At 42.6% G+C, this 23,490-nt stretch overlaps 1 protein-coding gene across 2 annotated transcripts in view; it reads left to right on the top strand.

The window, feature by feature from the left end:
* LOC126281205 (ubiquitin-like protein 7) overlaps window positions 1–23,490 on the top strand; it is a 65,283-nt gene that overhangs the window by 39,823 nt on the left and 1,970 nt on the right. For both annotated transcript variants that reach the window (XM_049979943.1, XM_049979942.1), the window contains exons 6-7: window positions 287–386; window positions 10,595–10,695. In XM_049979943.1, coding sequence (XP_049835900.1) covers window positions 287–386; window positions 10,595–10,695 — 201 coding nt within the window. The remainder of the gene's footprint in view (window positions 1–286; window positions 387–10,594; window positions 10,696–23,490) is intronic.

Here is a 23,490-nt window from a genome sequence, read left to right on the forward strand (position 1 = left end):
TGAGTTGAAATTATCAGTCACATAACATCATTAAATCTGTATAGCTTTTTTTTTTTAAAAAGGGGGATATATTTTAGTAATAGTTCGAATATCTATATTCTTTGTGCAATGGTTTTTGCATGTTTCCTTCAGCAACCATTCCATCCTTAGGCCTTGTGTTACAATAACAAGTTGCAACTTACAAAATAGGTCTTGTTTTTAAATTTTCAGTAATTTTATGTGACTACGGCATGTTGTTTGTGTGTTTCATGAAATTATTTCAATTTCATTTCCTTATCTGTTTCAGTCCTCTGATTCTCAACCTCGAGGTAGCGACTTATCGAGGCAACAATCTTATTCAGCAATTACTTCAGCACAGTTAGCTGCTGCCCTAGCATCAGCAACAGGTAGAAAAATACAAATTATTTATCACTGTACTAATTTTGTTTCATTAGCAGTTTACGCTGTTTTGTGCTTTTTTTCCGTGACCCAATACATTGTAATAACATGGTTCCTCTTAATGTTGTAACTAATAGTTATAATTTCGTTTCTCATGTTGTGTTTTCCCATTTTATCAAATATGCTTATACAGTCTATCAAATGATGGAAAATCCAGGATGGATTGTAACAATATATGAAAAGGATAGTTGCTACTCACTATATAGCGGATACACTGAGTTGCAGAAAGGCACAACAAAAAGACTGTCGTAAAGTTTGTCCAACAAGGCCTTTGTCAAAAGTAGACAACATACACAGGCACACATTCACGCAAATGCAACTTGCACACATATGACCACAGTCTTTGGCGATTAGAGCTAGAGCTAGCAGGCTCCAGCTGTCAGAGACTGTGAAATTAGAGAATATTAGGCATGGACAATTTCATTGTTATTGGATGCAGAGGGCACTTCATTCAAATATCATGTTCATCCACTGACAAATTTTGAATGATTTAATTTTCACATTACAGAGAAACGGAACAGCTGGCCATTGTTTATCTTCAGGAGACAAAATTCTTGTGTTACCAGTAGAGAAATTTAACAGTGAAAAAGCTATTCCTAGCTTTCAGAATTATCCATTACTTCCTCAAGCATGAAAGAGGGTTAAGTTGAGAAAGATTAGAAACGAGGGACAGATAAGATGTTACAAGAACAAGGGTTTCATTTTTCTCATAAAATGTTTATAGCAACAGTGAGAGGAGAATTTTGCTTCCTAAAGCAGGGTTTATGCACCCCAGTACAAACAGGAATTCGGGGAAAAACCAGGAATGTTTTCATCTGGGAGAAAACCGGGAAAAACTCGAGGATTTTTTAGAGTTCCGTGAATTTTTCATTGTTTTAGTTTTCAGTTAAATTTTTGTAGTTTTGACTGGTAAAAACTGATACTCCTACAAAGAATTTTACTTTAGCCCATGACTGCAGAACAATTCTGCAACAATAAAACATAAACAAGGGGAAAAAACAACAAAATAAAACTTAAGTTGCAAAGGAAATGCACCATTTACAACAATGTCAAGGGCTTTGGGATGAAGACTATGCAATACTTCATAACAACAAACTGTTTCTGATGAGCATGACACCAAGATTTACATTAGGTTCATTTGAGCAGTTGCCCGTGGCCTCATGTGCATGCACAGTTGAGTCTCATATGAGCAATACCTTCTCCCACTTTAGGCTACTTGAAATGCAGCTACTAGCTAGCTACCTGGAACAATTTTTCTGGTGTGCTCAAGAGGCCAAATTCGCGCTTCTGCATAGCAGTTTGAGTTGTGGGGAGGGGGAAGTCACCACATGACCCATGTTTACATTTAGTGATTTTGCTGTTTTCTCTTTGCTTACAGCTCTTATGTCAAATCAAAACAAAATGAGTTTCTGTGGCCAGGAGCTACCAAGTGAATTAAAATACATTCACATAATTATGGAAGTGTAAACTGTGTTATTAGTTATAGTTTTCTGTTTTTATTTTATTTCCAGGTTTTTGGCAGTCAGGTATTAATTGCCTTGCACATCAATGAAGTTATTTTTGTCAATTTGCTAAAGAAATATGGCTTTTATTGATCATTTCCACAGCGGCAGTTAATCTATTTGAAACACTATTGTGTAGTGTCAACTGTTTGCTGAATTTAAAGTACATGTTTTTACCTTATCACATGCATGGCATTATGCTGTAATAAAGAACCAAACATAAGATAATATAATACTGGTACTCCAAGCAAATTTACAACCCACAAACCGTACTGAAAAGCTTAATACCATGTTGGAGCCTACTTCTTTGTGAATATGGACATAACAGAGCTGCATTTTAAGCAGAATTGTCTTCTAATGTCTTGTTTTGTTTGTGACAACGTAAGATCTCTTAATGCTATGTACGTAGGAACAGATGGGCTTCCTATGTCATCGTAGCTACACATGCACAGTAATGCCATTTTCTGCTGTGACAACTGCTGAAACAAATTCTAACAGGTCACAGGAAAATATTAGCAATGTTGGTTTGAAAAGCGTTACTTTCAGAGCAAATTTCATTTTAAAGAAGATGAATTATGTTATTTGTGCAAACATGCTTTGAATTTCTTAAGTCACAGTGTGTTTGATTCCCATTTAAAGCTTAACATTTTGAGGGCCAGCCACTTAGAAAAATTCCAAGGCCAGAAGACTAAACATTTATGTCACTATTTGAAATCTTACGAGCACATTTGTCTGAAGTATTTTAAGGTGGAACACACCAAAAAGACCAATATTTTATAACAAAGCTTAGTTTTTCTTGCAGCTGTACTATTTATATTAATTTAAACGTTTAACTTTTTTATCTGTGTGTCAAGTTACTGAACAATGATGGTGCTATTGGCTGACTACATCATGGGTCTTATGCTCTGAGTATCTGCTGTCATTGGCTGGCAAGATCATGTGACATGATCTATGATTTGCTTACAAAAGCGCATCACAATCTCTATTTCAATGCTTACCTCATAACTTTTGACCAAAGCATTCTTGAGCGAAGAAAACATACATTTACACAAGCAAGCCCTGATCTTACACACATGACAACTACAACCAGCAGCTCTGACCAGAATGTGACTGTCAAGTGAATAGCAATCTGGAGTGGGGTGGGGAAGTAGGAGTAATAGTATGGCACAGGCGAGGGCAGTGAGGAGCACTGTGTGGCAGGACATGCAGGGGCTTGATGACGGTCTGACGAGAGTGCCAGGTGCAGTGTCAGGGTGTGGGCTGAGGGGGGAAGGATTGGGGAGCAGAAAAAGATAGTCGCAGGAAAGGGGAAAGAATGGTCAGGTGCATTGGCAGAGGGGGCACACAATGTGGTGGGGAATGTAAAAATTTGAAGGTGATAGAACAGAGGGGGTGGAAACTTTTTGGTGAGGGGTGTAGGAACTGTGGATTGAGCCTGGGATAGTTTCGGAAGTGGAGAATATGTTGTAATGGTAAGGTAAACCTTTGACAGGAGGGGATTGGGAAGTGCTGGGTGCAGGTCCTGCTCGGGTCTTCCACAGGGATATGATCGGTATAGTGATGGACAAATACGTTGTGGAGGTTGAGTGGATGGTGGAATACTGCTTTCGGATCCCTAGTAGGATGTCCCTCATTTCACGGCAGATGGTAGATAATCAAAGCCCTGGCGAAGGATGTGGTTCAGCTGTTTCAGTCCAGAGTGATACAGGGTGACGAAGGGGGCATTCTTTTGTAGCTGGCTCTTGGGGTTGTTGGGACAATTGGAGGTGTTGTGACTGTGAAGGAATGAAGATAGGGTGTCATGGCCCTAAGTCCAGATCATGAAGATATCAGTGAACCTGACACAGACTAGGGGCGTGGGTTTTTGGGAGGCTAGGAAGGTTTCCTCTAGATGCCACTTAAACAGGTTGGCATAGGAGAGTGCCTTGCTGGTGCCCTGGGCTGTGCTGTGGATTTGTTTGTGCAATATCCCTTCAAAGGAGCTACATGTTAGAATAAAGGTAGCAATTTGTATGAGGAATGTGGGGGGTGAATTTGGAGTCTGAAGAACATCGGAAAGGTAATGAATAATTGCAGCAAGATGGGGGTATGAGTGATGTTGGTTTATAGTGAAGTGGTGTCAGCAGTGACCCTTAGGGAACCATGAAGTAAAGGGTTCGGGATGGCCGGTGAAGGAAGTGGTTGGTATCTTTGACGTGGGGGGTAAGAAGGCTTGCAGTTTGTTGGAGGTGTTCATTAGTGAAGGCCAAAATGCTTTCAGAGGAGCCACAATAACCAGCTACAATGGAGAATCCAGGATTGATGGGTTTGTGCATTTTGAGGAGCATTTAGGTGGGTGTGCAGGGTGTCATAGGGGTGAGGATTCAGGGGAAGGGCCCAAGGCTTTAAGCAGGGATTGGAGGTTATTTAGAAACCTGCCTCTCCCAGTCCATCACCTGTGGTGTTTCCCCCCTCCCACCTAACCATATTTCTCCGGTCCCTTCCTAAGAACACTAACCTTTCAGCGGAAGAAAGGATAGCTAAACACGGTCTCAAAACAGATCCTCCTTGCAGACAAAGCCACCACTGTCGTGATCAGTCATAGTGACTGTGTGACAGAAGGCCTCTGCCAGTTGTCTAAGTCGCCCACCTGTAAGCTCTGCCAGAGTGATTTCATTCCAGATGTCCAACATAATCTCCATAAGGTAGCATTTGGCATTGTGAGACTGCTGTGTGCAGTGTGATTACTGTTGAGTGTAAGAAGTCTGAATGTACTTTGTAGTGTAATTTTAATCCTCTAACTCACTGACCTACTTTATTGATTTATTATTCATCTGTTGTGAGAAAGGAATGTGGCTACAAGTCCTTCTTTTTCAAAAATGAAATTGCTTAAGATTTTTGTAAAATAATATTACTTGTTTTGATGCAAATAACCATTGCTACCTATTGGTTAAGGAATTTTCTTTTGGTTACTGCCAAATGGTTGATACTGTACCATATTTCATTAAAATATGTAATAGATGATAAAAGGAAACTAAGACTAAAATGTGATCACTACAATAATGCAAGAAATTTAAATGTGTATAGAGATAAGTTTATGATAAACTGCAAAATGTGGAAAACATAAAAACTTTGGTCATTTCCTCTAACTACAGCTATACAGTAGGATTTTTGCGTGGCAAACTACTTTATGTCTATGTAATTGTCTTGTGTGGATATAATTCACAGAAGTGATGGTAACAGATAATGTTTTGTAGATGGTTACTGTACATTTTAGTGGGGATTTGTTATCCTGTGGAAGGTCTCCAACTATTCAGTAAATGTTTCTTGCAACATGAATCCAGTTTGTGAGCACTCCAGCAACTGAGTCATTTGATAATGATTTTTCCTGAGTGATTGAATTCATCAGTTGACTTGGATCGTGTTTCACCTGTTTCACCATAACTTACTTTGTGCCATAATTTGGTGAATAACGCAAATTAAATTTTCATCCCAATGTTTTGGATTTCTTACTTTCATCTGCAACATTTGTTTCTATCAATAATCTGTTATTCCTTTTCGTAGAGGCCTCATGATTATATCTATGAGGGGAACAAACATTATTGATAAATCTTGGATTTCAAATCGTGGAACAAGTAAAACTAAACACTCATCTTGGGCAGTCTATCAGTACATAGAGGAGAACACGTGACACAATAATCAAATCAATGAGTGTGGAGACTGGTGACCCTTCACCAAAACAAGCAAAGTTTATTTCAGCTGCTGGAACTCAATAAAAAGATACAAATGCGTCTTTGAATTTAAAAGAAGAAAAATAATCAAGATAATGCATCTGTATATATGCGTGGGTCTTGGAGTTTAGGCAGAGATGGTACCATCAGTTCTGCCTAATCTCACTTACAAATAAATTTGTGCCAGGAAAACATCCTGAGTCCATTGTACAGGTGATGTTATCCATAGATGCGTATTTTGCAGAACTTGCAGACTTCCTCTTTATGGACAGAATTGATTCCCTGGATAAACTTTCAAAGTGCATCGATCTAAAGAGTATATTTTTCTCCCATGAAACACAGTCTTTCACTGCCGTGTTAGGAATGTTTTATGTTGGTGTAGTTTATATTCCCAGGTCTACTTTGTCATGTTGTTGGAGAGTGAAAATGTTATGGGAGTGGTGAACCCAGTTAGTGCTATGGTAAACCTAAGAAACTGATTGGTAGGGACCACCAAACTGTAAAGTGAACACTACAAATAACTCCTTAGTTACTGAAACTTCCTGGCAGATTAAGTGTGTACTGGACTGGGACTCACACTGTGAACATTGTCTTTAGTGGACAGGTGCTCAATTGACTGAGTTATGTAAGCACAACTCATGATCTGCCCTCACCTTCATGTCTTCCAATAACACTCTTCTACATTCCAAACGTCACAGAAGTTCTCCTGCATACCTAGTGACACTAGTGCGATTGTTTCCAGAATGAATTCTTTCAGGAGGCCTTAGATATTGTTGGCATTCATCCCAAGGACTTATGCTGTGCCGCAAAACAGTCGAAGAGGAGAGAGAGATGTGACTAAAGATGAGTGTTTGAGCTGAAATGAGATAACTCTTTTATCTTGTGAGCTGTTAAAGTTGGTGAGAAGTTTAATAGCTAGAAAGTTAATCAGTCAAAATCTTGAAATAAATATGAAATTATGTTTCAAGAAAGGCAGCTATCCCAATCAGTGCCAAGTCAGGGGCCATCAAATAAACATTATAATGTTTTCATGACAAGTTTACTGTCTACACACTAGGTATAAAATGAACAAGTTACTGTACAATGATCCATCCAGCTCCAGAAAATATTGAAAGGTTGAGAACAATAGTGCAGATAAGAATTATTAAGGAAAACATATCTTCATAACATTTGTGGAACTGCAAAACCTTCACTGTTTGAAGGCCTAAAAACTGAAGAGAATAGTGACGAAACAGGTAAAAATTACGGGACTTATTTGTTGTAATGGTTGTAAGTGAAAAGTTAAAACTTCGAGCTGGACTGGAATTTGAACCCATGTCTCTCCCTTCTGTAAGCAGTGCACTACCAATAGTGCCACCTTAACACATTGCCAACACTAACTCAAAGCATGAATTTGTCACAAGCTCTTCCTCTTATGACATAAATGGTAGCACATTGCTCACAAAAAGGAGGTAACTGGGTTCAAATCCCCATTCAGTGCCTAGTTTTATCTTGTCACATAAATTGTCACAGATAAAGTAAAGTAATTAATTCTCTGGAATGACCCAGAGGCTGTGGGTAAACAAAAAATCCGATTAAGTCTTGTCTTGTAACAGTTATTAGAGCATCTCTGCAGAACTTGGAAGTAAAAGGAGGGAGGCTTGTGATACATTGAAGCTTTGAGTTGGTGTGGGAAAAGATATTATATAGCTTAACTGCTCATCCACTACATATGAAAGGCAAACATCATTTGTCAAATATAGGTCTGCTGAATAAATAGTTTTAACTTGTCACATACAGTTTAGTTCAGTTTAGTTTCATTCTTTGCATGTTCCGTATGTCATAACTGCAACCTCTCACTGTAATGCGGAACATTTGTACTGAATTAAAATAGATTTTTTTCAGTGAATTATATATTTGGCACAAAACCGGGTGCGTGCGCACGCCCCCACACACACACACACACACACACACACACACACACACACACACACACACACACACGTGCGCAAAATAATAATAATAATAATAATAATAATAATAAGACACATTCAGAAATTATTCTGTGGAACAGCAGGAGTAGTGAAGCAGGTATTATTTCAGTTTGTGTTTGAAATTAATTAAAATATCTATTGAATTGTCTACAACATTGTATAGGGGGTCCAAGGTTTTTGTGTCCCAGTTCTGCATTTCTTCTTGTTCCACACTAAGATCAAGAGAGGGATAGTGTAAGTCATTTCTTCTTCTAATATTTGTAAATGTTATTGTTATTTTTGAACTATTTGATTGTTGACAGAAAACTCCATACTGAAGTTAGTGTACTGTTGTCAGTAGAAACAATTGTTTAAACAGCAGATTAAAAATATGTTTCATTGACAGAGAGAAAAACAAAGGCAATTAAAATCGTTAGAGAACAGGGATTGGAACACATGGCAAATTGTTGTCATACAATAATGTTCCCATGTCACTCTCTTTATAGTTGAAGGTAAAAAAGATTTTTAATTGTTTATCCGTGTAATGGAGATGCTGCTTACTACAGAATTAGAATTGGTTGTAAAGAAAATAAAGGAGATTCACAAAATTAAACAATGAAAAATCCAGGACTGAAGGTAACAATATTATGAAAACGAGATGCTGAGTTACAGGTAGGCACAACAAAAAGACTGTCACAAAATAAGCTTTAGGCCAAGAAGGCCTTTGTCAAGAATAGACCACCCCCTCCTCCTTCACACACACACACACACACACACACACACACACACAAGTGACTGCAGTCTCCAGCAGCTGAAGCCACACTGCGAGCAGCAGTGCATGATGGGAGAGGCAACTGGATGGGGATAGGAGGCGGCTGTGGTGAGGAGGGGGACAGATAGCAGGGTTGGGGGTGGGGGATAGTGAACTGAACTGCTGCTACGGAGTGCGCAGGGAGGAGGTGGAAAGAGGGTAGGGCAACTAGGTGCAATTGGGATGTTAGACAGAGGGCTGGGGAGAGGTGAGGGGAGAGGGAGGGAGAGTGAAAAGGACAGAAGTAAAAAAGACTGTGTATGTCGGTGGAATAGATGGCTGTATAGTGCAGGAAAGGGAACAGTGAAAGGGCTGAAAAGGGGGGGGGGGGCAAGAGTGATGACACCCTATCCACATTCCTCCAGAACCTCAACAACTTCTCTCCCATTTGCTTCACCTGGTCCTACTCAACCCAACAAGCCACCTCCTGGATGTTGATATTCACCTCAAAGATGGTTACATCAGTACCACTGTCCATGTCAAACCTACTAACCACCAGCAATACCTCCAATTTGATAGCTGCCACCCGTTTTGTACCAAGAAGTTCCTTCCATGCAGCGTAGCCACCCATGGGTGCCACATATGCTGTGACAAGTGGTTCCTCTTAAAATGTACCAAGGGTATCACAGACTGTAATTATCCTCCGAACCTTGTACAAAAACAAATCTCCCGTGCCTTATCTTTCCAGTCTCTCACCATCTTCCAAAGTCTCACTGTTCGGCCTCTGATGAGAATTCCCCTCATAACTCAGTACCACCCAGAACAGGAGCAACTGTATTACATTCTCCGAAGGGGTTTCACCTACCTCTCGTTGTGGCCCGAAATGAGAAATGTCCTGCCCACTATCCTCCCCACTCTTCCCACAGTGGTATTCCACTGTCCACCAAACCTACACAGTATACTAGTCCATTCCTACACAACCCCTGCTCATAACCCTTACCTCATGGCTCATAACCCTGTAATAGACATGGATGTAAGACGTGTCCCATACATCCTCCCACCACCACCTACTCCAGTCCAGTCACAAACATCAACTATCCCATCAAAGACAAGGCTACATGTGAAACCAGTCATGTGACCCACAAGCTAAGCTGCAACCACTGTGCTGCATTCTATGTGGTCTTGAAAACCAACAAGCCGTCTGTTCCTGTGAATGGCCACCGATAAACTGTAGCAAAGAAACAACTGGACCATCCTGTTGCTGAGGGTACCACCCATCACAACATTCTTCATTTCAGTGACTGCTTTACAACCGGTGCCATATTGATTCGTACCACCAACGCCAGCTTTTCTGAATTGCGCAGGTGGGAACTCTCTGTGCAATATATACCCTATGTTCTCATAACCCTCCTGGCCTCAACCTTCATTAGTCATTGTCCTCACTCATCCAGCCCCTTCCCTGTTCCCTTTCTCACCTTACACAGCCCTCTATTCCACCAACACACCCAGTCTTTTTACTTCTGTCCTTTTCACTACCTCCCCCCACCTCTCCCATGCCCTCCGTCTAACCTCTCGATTGCACCTAGCTGCCCTACCATCTCTCTCTCCACTTCCTCCCTGCACGCTCCCCAATAGCACATCACTGTCCTTCACTCCCACTCCTACCTTGATATCCCTTCCTCACGCTGTCCCAGTCTCCTCCTACCCACACCCAGTTATCTCTCCCATCATGCACGGCTGCTGCTGCTCGCAGTGTAGCTTTAGCTGCCTGATACTGCAGTTGTGTGTGTGTGTGTGTGTGTGTGTGTGTGTGTGTGTGTGTGAGGGGTAGGGAAATGTCTGTCTATTTTTGACAAAGGCTGTGTTGGCCGAGAGTTTTTTTTTTTTTTTTGAGACTCGTGAAATTGAGTGACTATCAGAACTGTGGAAGATAATGCGTACTCATTTATTATCTGTTATGTCCAAAGCAAGGTAAATATTCAGATCAAATTGGCATAGAGGAAAAAGCAGGACAGATAAAAGGAGTGGATTATGTTGTGGAGGGTGGAGAGAAAGTAAGAAGTCACTCACACCAGTAGGCTAATATATTAGAATAAATAAAATCCTTGCAGGAGTTAAACCAGCATACATCAGCTGTGTCATTAAGCAAACTGAGGAACTGCACCAAAAGCATTTCATAAGAAGTCTGTAAAACATCTTTGTATTTTGTAATAATGTTTTTTTCCACTTCTTTCCCTTCAGGATTTATGTCAAGTTCACCGCAACCTTCAGGTTCTGGCTCAACAAGTGGACTCATTACACCAGAGCTGTTCAATCAAGCCATGCAACAAGCGATAGCGAGTGTAAGTAGATAAATATTGTTGCAGTTATGTATTACATGTAGTTCAGTATTAATATGAGTTGCATGTGTTGTATTGATGACTCACAAGTAGACACTAAATGTCTCGATCTTAATTAAAATCAACAGCAATAATCAAACATAACAGATAAAAATAGGGAAAAAAAAACAGTGTGATGTAACAAAATAAGTGATGGGTGTGACGAGAGCTTGCGAAACATTACTAAATGCTGCCCTTGAAAACTACTTAGAACAGATATTTCAGAACCCCACCCATGATGGAAATATATTACAGCATCATGTGCCTACATACTCCACAAGGCACCAGATGGCGTGTGGTAGAGCACTACTAGTCATTTTCTTTTCTGTTTCACTCGAAAATAGAGCAAAGAAAAAAGGCTATCTATATGCCCCTCTAATGGCAACAGTTACACTTGACCTTTTTGAGGAAGTCCACTTCGAAACTGGTATCAGTGACCATGAGGCAGTTACAGAAACTGTAAATACCAAAACACAAAGAACATCTAAAACAAGAATAAATATTTATATGTTCAGAACACTAGACAAAGAAACAATATGTGTCATACCTCAATGAGGAACTTGAAACCCCTAAGTCAGGACAGGTACTTATGGCTAAAGATTAAAAGAATAGTTGACCATGCACTGGATAGAAATGTACCCAGTAGGACAGTTCATAATGGGAGAGAGAGAAGGGCGTGAAGCCTTTAATGACGAATATTGCCAAATGATCTTTCATAAATTCTAAAGAAATTGTGGTGACACATTAAGGCTGTTAGTGGCACACTCATGGCAGAGACTGGAGCTGAAGTTGAGAGTAGTAAAGTAAAATCTGAAATGCTTAACCCTGTTATCAAATGTTGCTTTACAAAGGAAAATCCAGGATAATTGCCCCAATATAATCCTCATGACACTAAAAAGATTAATGAAGTAAGTATCAGTATCAGCGGCGTTAAGACAACTGAAATAATTAAAACTGAATGAAGCCCTTGGGCCCAGTGGAATCCATACAGTGTACACCAAATTTCTGGCTGAGTTTGCTTCTCTGTTAGCTATAAGCTGTTATAGAACCCTTGAACAAAAAGCTGTACCTAATGACAAGAAGGAAGCTCAAGAACACCTGTGTACAAAGAAAGTAGTAGAAGTGAGCCACAAAACTACCGTTCAGTACCCTTGACATCTGTTTGTTACAGATCTTAGAACATACTCTTAGCTCAAAAACAGTGGGGTATCTCAAACAGATTGACCTCTGCTACACCAACCAGCATGGATTTCAAAAACAAATCATGTTAAACCCAACTTGACTTTTCTCACTTGACATCCTGATAGTCATAGATCAAGACAGTCAGGTAGATGCTGTATACTTTGATTTCCAAAAAGCATTTAACTCAGTACCACACCTATGCTTCTTATCAAAGTATTATCATATGGGATATCAGATGAAATATATGGCTTGATTGAGGATTTCATGGTAGGGAGAACACAGCATCTTATCTGAACTGGCTCAGAGTCATCAACAGATGTAGAAGTAATTTCGCGTGTACCTTAAGGAAGCATTTTGGATCCCTTGCTGGTTCATGTTATATATTAATGATCTTGTGGGCAATATTAATACTAACCTCAGACTTTTTGCACATGAAAAGCAGTCTGAGTGAGGCTGTACAAATATTGTCAAATCTTGATAAGATTTCAGAGGTGCAGTGATTGGCACCTTGCTTTAAATTTTCAAAAACATAAAATTGTGCACTTCACAAAACAAGAAACATAGTACCCTATGAATATAGTATTAGGGAGTCGCAACTGGAATCTTTAGACTCTACTTCTACATATGTACTCAGCAAACTAATGTGAACTGCATGGTTAAGGGTACGTCCCATTGCACCAGTTATTAGGGTTTCTTCCCATTACATTCATGTATGGAGTGCAGGAAGAATGATTGTCTGAATCCCAAAATTATTCTGATCTTTATCTCACGGTCCCTATGTGACCAATAGGCAGGGGGTTGTAGTAGATTCCTAGAGTCGTCATTTAAAGCCAGTTCTTGATCTCTTTTGTGTACTGATTGCAATTCCCAGCATTCTACCAATAAACTGAAGTCCACCACCTGCTTCACCCACAACTGAGCCTATGCAATCATTCCATTTCATCCCTACGAAGTGATACACCCAGGTATTTGCATGTGCCCCGCAGGGGGTCCACAACTCTTTTATGGATACATGCGTGGTGAGCAAGGGGCCCCGAGCTATTGCAGCCTTCTTTCTCTCCAGGGCTGCATTTCCTTCCCCTTCCCCTCCTTTCCCCTTTCCCGTCACCTTCTTCTCTCCCTCTCTTGGTGTCCTTGCTTATGTTGGCCCCCGCTATCCTCCTGGTTCTGTTGGTTTCACAATTTGGCTTTGTTGCGTAATCATCTCCTCCTTTGGCTCCTTGATCCCCCTCTGGGGTTTCACCTCCATTGCAAAATTTCTCCTCCGTAATGTGAGCCATTTGGGAAAGAGCACCTTACCTAGTGTCTCCGACGTGCGCCCTCCTAGTACATAACACCTTTTCTTTCACATCGTTGTCTGATGCTAGGGTCCATAGCCAGCACTGTAGCAAGCCCGTGTGGTGGGGTCGCTATGTACCCTTTTGGTTGAGCCCCCTGAACACACAGGGATCACACTTCTGATACCTGAGCTGTGACCCCCTCATGCATGCCTTGTAGTGGTTGCTCATCATCCTGGAGCATCGGAACTCCCGGCAATGACCGCCGTGCCAGACGGCCCTTGCTGTGGCTGGGTGGCACCCGTGAGGAGAGCCCCTGATCGGAGTGGGTGGTATCAGGGCGGACGCTATGCAAATGAAACGCATATGGGTTCAGAACTCTGGCCATTCTTCTGCGGCCGTCTCTCTGCGTGGAACTGATTTTTCAAGTGCTGCTTCTCGTGCCCCTTCGGCCTTCCCTTCCATGGCTACCCCCTGGGAAGAGGGTCAGGGCTGTCGGCTAGGGGCGAAATCTTTCCCCCGTTATCTAGTTTGCTCCAGGACTAATGGAGATACTTTCACCAATACCAAACCATTATTCTTTGTGGAACACATTGAAGACAAGTTTGGCGAAGTGGACTCCCTGAGCAAGATGCAATCTGGTTCGTTGCTGATCAAAACTGCTTCAGCTGCCCAATCTGCCGCCCTTCGTGCCTGTACCCATCTTGGCACAATTCCTGTGTCTATTACCCCCCACCAGTCTCTAAATATGGTACAATGTGTGATTTTTCACAGGGACCTCAACCTTCAAACTGATGAGGAACTTCGGGACAATCTCGGACGCCGGGGTGTTCACTTTGTTCGGCGTGTTCAGAGGGGTCCTAAAGACAATCGCATTGATACTGGTGCCTTTATCCTGGCCTTTGACGGGGATACTTTCCCTGAGAAAGTTAAGATTATGGTTTATCGATGTGATGTGAAGCCGTACATCCCACCTCCTATGAGGTGTTGTAAGTGCTTGCGTTTTGGACATATGTCTTCCCGCTGTTCACAGGCCCCTCTCTGTGGTGACTGTGGACCTCCACTCCATGCGGGGAGTCCCTGTGTTCCCCCTCCTGTGTGTCTAAATTGTCATGGTAGTCATTCTCCACGTTCACCAGATTGCCCAGTATATAAGAAGGAAAAGAAGATACAGGAGTATAAGTCCCTCGATCGTTTAACCTACACAGAGGCCTGTAAGAAATATACACGTCTTCACCCTGTGTCAATGACATCTAGTTACGCCTTGGTTACATCTTCACCCCTTCCTCCCCCTTCCTTATCCCCATCCCGGACCCCTCTCCTCCGCCCCCCCCTCCCCTGCGGCTCCCACACCTTCTCCTCTGGGCGGTGCTCCCCCTCCCCAGCTGGAGAAGTGTCCCACTCCTTCGGCGTCTGCCGGTCAAGGGCATCTGTCCCGGGATGCCCCTTCCCGGCACCCTCCAGGCCAAAGGTCTGCTGCCACACGACAACCGTGGTCTGTCGGCCCCCAGGTCGCCCAGTCTCTTTCTGTTCCTGATCTTGCTGCAGCTGGCTCCTTTATGCCACACAGCCCTCCTCGATCTCAGCCTGAAAAGAAGAAGAAACGTAAGTCCCGGGACAAAGAGACTCTGGTGTCACCAGAGGTCCCTTCCCCGACTTCACAACCGGATTCTGACCTGTCGTTCATGGATGTCGCCCCCTCCTCGTCGGTGACGGGTGGGGACCTGGCGGTATGACTGGCTTTAGCGTGTCCAGCCCCCATTTAAATCATCGTTCTGTGGTTCTCCAATGAAATTGCAATGGATACTATCATCACCTTCCGGAATTGAAATCCCTTCTTTCGTCTTACTCTGCAGCTTGTGTGGTTCTCCAGGAATCTCATTTTACTGATACTCACTCACCAACCCTCCGTGGGTTCCGTGTTTTCTGTCGAAATCAGGTCGGACCCCTGTGGGCTTCAGGTGGCATTTGTATGTTGGTCCGTACAGACATTTCTAGCACGTGGATACCTCTTCAAACTACATTGGAAGCAGTTGCTGTTAGGGTTCACCTAGACTCTGCGGTCACAGTTTGCAATCTTTATCTCCCTCCTGACAGGACTCTTACACCTGCTGCCTTAACTGCCCTTCTTCAGTAACTTCCTCCTCCCTTCCTCCTCCTTGGGGATTTTAATGCTCATCATCCCTTGTGGGGCAGTGCCTTTCCATCTAGACGAGGTCTTCTTATAGACCAGTTTATTGCAGAGCATGACTTGCGCCTTCTTAATGATGGCTCCCATACTCATTTCAGTGCCGGTCATGATACCTTTTCTGCCATTGTTCTTTCTCTTTCTTCTCCCTCTCTCCTCCCTTCATTACACTGGTCGCCATATGACGACCTTTGTGATAGCGACCATTTCCCGTTGATTATCTCGCTCCCTTCCCGCTCTCCGATGGACAGGTTACCTCGTTGGTCTTTCCAATGCGCCAATTGGCCTCTATACACTGCACAGGTCGTGCTTTCTCCCTCTTTGTCGGGTTGTATTGATGACGTCCTACATGACTTGTCTGATGTGATTGTTCGCACTGCTAACCTTGCTGTCCCACGCTCATCTGGACCATTTCATCGCCGGCAAGTCCCATGGTGGAGTACGGCCATTGCCATTGCCATTGCCATCCGTGATCGCCGTCGAGCTTTGCAACACTTTAAGAGGCACCCATCCGTAGCCAGCCTTACTACCTTTAAACACCTCCGCACTAAAGCCTGTTATTTAATCAAACAGAGCAAGCGGATATGTTGGGAACGATTCGTTTCTTCCCTTGGTTCTACTGTCCCTCTGTCACGGGTATGGGCTACACTTCGCTCTCTCCTAGGTTGCCATCGGCAGGCCACCCTCCCAGGCCTTCACCTCCCAGATGGCCTTTGTACGGACTGATTAGTTCTTGCAGAACATCTTGCGACCCATTCTGCAGTGGCATCAGCATCAGCATCAACCTCCTATCCAGCTGCTTTCCTTCACCAGAAACAGCGGGCTGAAGCTTCCACCTTATGTTTTACCCCTTGTGAGTCAGAATCTTACAACGAATCGTTTACTGAATGAGAATTTATTTCTGCTCTATCTTCTTCTCATGATACGGCCCCTGGCTCAGATTCCATTCATAACCAACTGCTTCAACATCTCAGTGCTCCACAACGGCAACATCTTCTTCAGGTGTTTAACCGTATCTGGCTCCAGGGTGACTTCCCTTCTCAGTGGAGGGATAGCACTGTGGTTCCTGTCCTTAAGCCTGGTAAGAACCCCCTATCTGTTGACAGCTATCGGCCAATTAGTTTGACCAATGTTGTTTGTAAGTTACTTGAACGGATGGTAGCCCATCGGCTCAATTGGTTCATTGAATCTCGGGATCTATTGTCCCTTTACCAGTGTGGCTTTCGAGAGGGACGGTCTCCAATCGATCATTTACTTCGCTTGGAATCTGCAGTTTGGCAGGCTTTTTCCCAGTGCCGCCATTTGGTTGCAGTGTTTTTTTACCTTCTCAAGGCCTATGACACGGCCTGGCGCCATCTCATCTTACTTACCTGTCGTCAGTGGGGTCTTCAGGGCCCACTCCCGATTTTTGTCCGCCAGTTCCTGTTCCATCGGTCATTCAGAGTTTGAGTTGGTACCATTTTTAGTTCTCCACAGAACCAGGAGACGGGCATCCCACAGGGTTCTGTCTTGAGTGTCCTTCTTTTCCTCATTGCTATCGATGGACTTGTGGCCTCTGTCGGCCCTTTGGTCGCCTCTGCCCTGTATGTGGATGATTTCTGCATTTGGGTTAGTTGCTCTTCAATGGCATCTGCAGAACGGCAGGTCCAGGGCGCTATATGGCGTGCCTCTGCATGGACCCTCTCACATGGGTTTCAATTCTCTCCTTTAAAATCGTGGGTGGTCCATTTCTGTCGCTGTACTACGATCCACTCTGATCCAGAGCTCTTCTCAATGCCCAACGATTGCCTGTGGTCCCACAGTTTCGTTTCCTGGGTCTTCTTTTTGACAACAAGCTCACTTGCCTGCCCCAGATCAGACATTTGAAGGTAAGATGTTTCCGTAAACTCAATGTCTTTCACTTCCTTGCCCACTCCTCTTGGGGTGCGGACCGTTCCCTCCTTCTCCGTCTTTATCATGCTCTAGTTCTATCTCGGTTGGACTATGGTTGTCACGTTCATGGTTCAGCTGCTCCTTCCACACTGCACGTGCTGGATCCAGTCCACCATCGTGGTATCCGTTTGGCCACCGGTGCGTTCCCTACTAGCCCTGTTGATAGTCTCCTGGTTGAAGCTGGGATCTCCCCCCCCCCCCCCCCCATTTCTGTTCTGTGGTCCCAGCTTCTTGTGTCTTATGCACTTGCTATCCGTTCCTTACCCACTCATCCTTCCTATTCTATCCTGTTCCCAGACCATGGACATCGCCCACCCGACCCCCACCCTCGGGCAGGTTTACCAGTTGGGCTCCGCCTTGCGTCTCTTTGCCGTGATTTTCAGCTTCCTTCTTTGTACTGCCTTCCTCACTCCCTCCCCTCCACCCCCCCCCCCCCCCTCCCTTGATTAGTTCCTCGGCCTCGAATTCGGATGGATCTTTGCCGAGGTCCAAAAGATTCCGTCCCCTCGGTGATGTTCCATTCCTTTTTGCGCCAAATTTTATGGGAGTTTTGGGATGCTGTTGTTTTTTACACTGATGGCTCTAAATCTGCTCATCATGTGGGGTATGCCTTCACGTCCTCTGTCGGAACGGAAAATCATCTGCTGCCACCTACATGTGCAGTGTTTACTGCGGAATTGATGGTAATTTCCCAGGCCCTTACCTTTATTAAACAGTCCCAACACAACCGCGTTTTGTTATGTACGGACTCGATGAGTGGCCTTCTTGCTATTTACCAGTGTTTTTGGCACCATCCCTTGGTCTCTGCCATCCATGACCATCTTGCTGATATTCAGCGTGCTGCTTGTTCCATTGACTTCCTTTGGGTCCCTGACCATGTGGGTATCCCGGGCAATGAGCTCGCTGATCGTTTGGCTGGGGGAGCAGTCACTTACCCCCCCCCCCTCCCCCATTTTCTGTAACCCCTTCTGCAGCGGATTTACAGCTTCACATCAAATCCCATTTCGCACAGTCATGGCCCAATTCTTGGGAGGCTACTCCCCTGTCTAATAAACTTCGTGCAATTAAGGTGACACCAGGCCGTGGCGTTCTTCCTTTGCCTCTCCCGAAAGGACTCGGCCACACTGTGTTGTCTCCACATTGGTCATACCAGGCCGACCCATGGTTTTCTTTTGCGTGATGAGCCACCCCCACTTTGTGGTTGTGGAACCTTCCAGTCAGTAGCTCACAATTTGGTTGAATGCCCCCTTCTTTTGGCTCTAAGTGCTAAGTACAGACTCTCTCACACTTTACCTTTGATGTTGGCTGACGATTCCCGGATGGTCTCTCTGGTTCTCGGTTTCCTCCGGGAAAATGGTTTTTATTCTCAGTTTTAAGGTTTTTAATCTCTCTCTGGTATTGGGGCAGGGTGGTGAGTGTTTGGGTGTCTCCCACTGTAAGCAGTAGCAGTGTTCGGAGATTCCCGATTCACCTCCCTGACCGAAATCCTCTTTTCTTCCCCTTTTACTCTGTTTTTACCCCCCCCCCCCCCCACTTAAAAAAAAAAAAATGGTTAGTCTCCTTTTCCCATACGTACTTCTACATTCTAGCGGTTGTACCTTTTAAGTCACTGGTGGTCTTGCCTATGCTGCTTCAGCATAGTGTTGGGTTCGTTCTCTTGCCGACTTCCCTCATTTTGTTTTTACCATTGACAACATGACTGCCACTTTCCATTTTTAGCCTTTTCCCTTTTACTGTTCTGACTTTCCTGAGATGTCACATTAGCGGAATGGACCACATTTGAAACAAGGGACTGATTACCTTGCCGTTTGCTCTCTTAAACCTCAAACAACCAACCAACCTATTTGCATGTGTTGGCCGATTCCAACAGTGATTCATTGATATTAGTCATAGTATACTACATTTTTTCATTTTGTGAAGTGCACTATTTTGTATTTCTGAACATTTAAACCAAGTTGCCAGTATCTGCACCACTTTAAAACCTTATCAAGATCTGACTGAATATTTGTGTACTAAAATGTAATTGGATAGATAAAAAAAATATCTTCTCACCAAGCAGCAGCAGGAGCACGCGCACACACAGATTTAACTTATGCAAGGCTGTGGAGCCAGTAGTTCCTCCTTCCAGCAGAAGAGTTGAAGGGTAAGGAAGAGGGGTGAAGGAAAAGGACTGGAGAGATTTAGGAAAAAGCATACAGTTCAGAAAAGTCAGCCAGAACCCCGAGTCAGGGAGACTTACTGGACAGGATGAGAAGGAAAGATTGATTGTTGGAGACTGCACCAGACAAGATTTGAAAACCTGAGATTTTAAAGATGGAAGACAGGGTAATATATGAGACAGAGATTATTGCTAAAACACTGTGCACGAGTTAATAAGAGTGAAAAGCTAAGTGCTTTGTTCATAACAGGTGGGAGAGGAACAGCAAAAAATAGAAAAGTCAGAAAATGAAAGATGTAGAAAAGTAAAATGGAATGAGGAAAGGAGTAGTTACTGTGAAGAAATAACGAGACAGAAGGAATTAACATAATTTAAGACAGAGTGGGTGGTGAGAACCAAGGACATGTTGCTTTTCACTCTTATTAACCCATGCACAATGTTTTAGCAGTAATCTTTGTCTTCCATATTACTCTTTCTTCCACCTTTAAGCTCTCAGGCTTTCAAATCTTTTCTGATGTAGTCCCCCAACAGTCAGTGTTTCCTCATTTCATCTGGTAAGCCTCCCATGACCTGGGGTTCTGGATGGTGTTTCTAAACTGTACCTGTTTCCCTAAATCTCTCCAGTCCTTTTCGTTAACCCCCTTTTCCTCCTCCTCCACCTGCTCTGCCAAAAAGAAGGATCCTCTGGCTCTGAAAGCTTGTATAAATTAAACCTTTTGTGTGTGTGTGTGTGTGTGTGTGTGTGTGTGTGTGTTTCCTTTGCCACTTTTCCTCTTCCTCCTCCTCCTCCTCCTCCTCCTCCACCTGCTCTGCCAAAAGAAGGATCCTCTGGCTCTGAAAGCTTGCATAAAATAAACCTTGTGTGTGTGGGGAAAGGGGGGGGGGGGGGGGGGGCAGGTGGGTAGGTGGACGTGCGTGCGGGGCACTTGGTGAGCAAATTTTTTTTATCTACCCAATGATATTATATTGTCAGGAATTGATTATTTTCGTTGAATATTTATGTAGCTTGTTTCACACAGTACTTCATCATAGATAGCTACATCTGCAAAGAGTTTGAGGTTACTGTTAATACTGCCCACAAGATCATTAATATACAACATGAACCAGCAAGGGATACAAAACGCTTCCCTAAGGTACACGCGGAATTACTTCTACATCTGTTGATGGCTCTCCAGCCAAGATGACATGCTGTGTCCTCCATACCAAGAAATCCTCAATCCAGTCATATATTTCATCTGATACTCCATTTGATCATACTTTGATAATAGACATAGGTGTGGTACTAAATTAAATGTTATTTTTGGAAATTGAGGTATACTGCATCTACGTGACTGCCGTGATCTTTGACTATCAGGATGTCAAGTGAGAAAAGTCAAGTTATGTTTCACATGGTCTATTTTTGAAATCCATGCTGGTTGGCATAGCAGAGGTCAATCTGTTCGAGATACCTCATTGTTTTTGAGCTAAGAATATGTTCTAAGATCTGTAACAAACAAATGTCAAGGATATTGGATGGTTGTTTTATGGCCAATCTTTGCTACCTTCCTTGCAGACAGGTGTTCTTGTGCTTCCTTCCAGTTACTGGGCACAGTTTTTTGTTCAAGGGTTCTAAAATAGCTTATAGCTAACAGCGAAGCAAACTCAGCTGGAATTAGGTGTAGGCTGATAGAGATTCCATTGGACCCTAGGGCTTCGTTCAGTTTTAATTATTTCAGTTTTTTATACCACTGATAATAATACTTACTTTATTCATCTTTTTTTGTGGTTTGGGAATTAAATTGGGGCAATTCTCTTGGATTTTTCTTTGTAAAGGAGCATTTGAAAATGGAGTTAAGCATTTCAGCTTTTGCTTTGTTACCCTCAATTTCAGTTCCTGTCTCATTTGCTGGGGACTGGACATTATCTTTGGTACCACTGACGTCCTTTGCATACGACGGGAATTTCTTTGAATTTTGTGAAATGTTATTTGAAAATATTCTGCTATGGTAGTCATTAAAGGCGTTACTCTCTTGACAGCTAGATGCATTTCATTCAACATCTCCCTATCTGTAGCCATACACTCTGTTTTACACATATTAGGCAATAATCTCAGTTTCTTTAGAAGTACATTTACAGTGACTGTATACCACGGAGGTTCCCTCCCATTATGAACTGTTCTATTGTGTACATAGTTGCCCAGTGCATGCTCAACTATTGTTTTATAATTGAGCCATAGTTTGGCTACATGCTCCTGTCTTGTGCTGAAAGTTCCAAGTTCCTCATTTAGGTATGACAATACCAGATTTTTTATCTGGTTTACTGATCATGTAATTATATGTTTCCATTTGTTTCAGTTGTCCTTGTACTTTGTTGATACAACCGCATCATGGCATTTCGATGTAGACATCCTCAAAGAAGTCAGGTTTATTTGTTGCTCATTACGAGTTGGGTTTCTATCTGTTCCAGGCAGTTCTCAAAGAAGGCATTTAATAATGTTTTGCAGGATGTCTTATCATGCCCACCCCTAACAAAGCTATAATTTTCATAATTAATTGTTGATGATTAAAGTTGCCACTGATGATTATGTACAGTTAGGGAGCTTACGTACAAGTGAACTGATGTTTCTCTGAAGTTTTCGGTTACATCAGAAAATGAGTCTGGTGAGTGACAGAAGGTTCCAATTATCATTTTATGCGCAGCCCTGATACTGTGTCTTGCCAAGACAATCTCATATGCATCTACAGTTTCTTTCTGGTGGATTTGAGTTTCTTGTCTACTGTGACAAATACACCACCTCCATTTCACATTTGCCTATTCTTTCTATATATCTCTGTGGGTATCAGCATGGAATTGACCTAAATAGTCCTGCGAAACTACCTATGAGCATGAGAAGGAAGTAGATAATGACCAGGTTGATACTGTGTACTTTGACTTCAGAGAGGCACTCGATGCAGCTAATGGACAAACTAAGGGATTATGAAATATCAGACCAGTATTGTAATTAAATTGGGGACTTACCCGTAAACAGAACTTAGACCATCAAGAGTGTCACAAAGATGGTCATTTCACTCTAGTGAGAAGTGTTATAGAAAATGAGTTGCATGTCACACAAATGTTTCTTGTAAAACTTCAAGAGCCTGTATGTTCCAGTAAGAGTAAAGCAACTGATCACTTCCTCCCACACCTATCACTTGAAATGACCAGACCATCTCCATCTATTCTAAGTGGTCTCCTCTATCCATTTACATTGTTCATTGACACTTTTTGTGCTATCACAACTCTCAGTGCAAAGATATTCTCTTTTTTTGTCAACAGTTCCTGTAAAATATACCAAAATAATATACAGAGTGATAGTTTGCACAACTCAAATCAACACACACACAAATGTGAATACTGTTCACAGAAAACAACAGGACATACCTCAATGTCTTCCTGACAATTTGATACATGTCATTGGCTGTTTCAACACACTTTAACGTGGTATTGGTAATTTATTTTTTTAAGGATAGTTTCACAATAATACAGGAAGTGTCAACATAAAAAAAAGAAAACATTACCCATTTATATACAGACATTCGAATTTGCACATGTGTTTAATGAGGAGAATGGAGGACGTGTGGTCAGCTGTAGCCATGTTAGAGGAGCCATCCCAGCAGCTTTCTGAAATTATTAGGAAAACTATGAAAAACCTAAATCAGGATGGATGGACAGATACTATGGCTTCATCCTCCTGAGTATGTGGACAGTGTCTTAAGAAATGCAGCCTTTCATTATATTAAACCTGACATATAGTTCTCTTATGTTGTACATACTTTGAACAAGTTAAATTAATAATGTAAACAATAATTATACACTGTTCATTTACTTTCCTAGTATATCTCACTAAAAAACATTTGTCAGAGAAAAATGAGCGAAACAAAGAACTTAATACTTTCATGGAATAACTTGAATTAGACATGCTGTTTTCAGAATGTTGTATACAGATGAGTGAAAAGTTGCTTGTGTTGCTTTAAGTATTTCTGTTGTTTCATTGCAATAAATGG

Source organism: Schistocerca gregaria, chromosome 7, assembly GCF_023897955.1.
Source record: "Schistocerca gregaria isolate iqSchGreg1 chromosome 7, iqSchGreg1.2, whole genome shotgun sequence".
Lineage (NCBI taxonomy): Eukaryota > Metazoa > Arthropoda > Insecta > Orthoptera > Acrididae > Schistocerca > Schistocerca gregaria.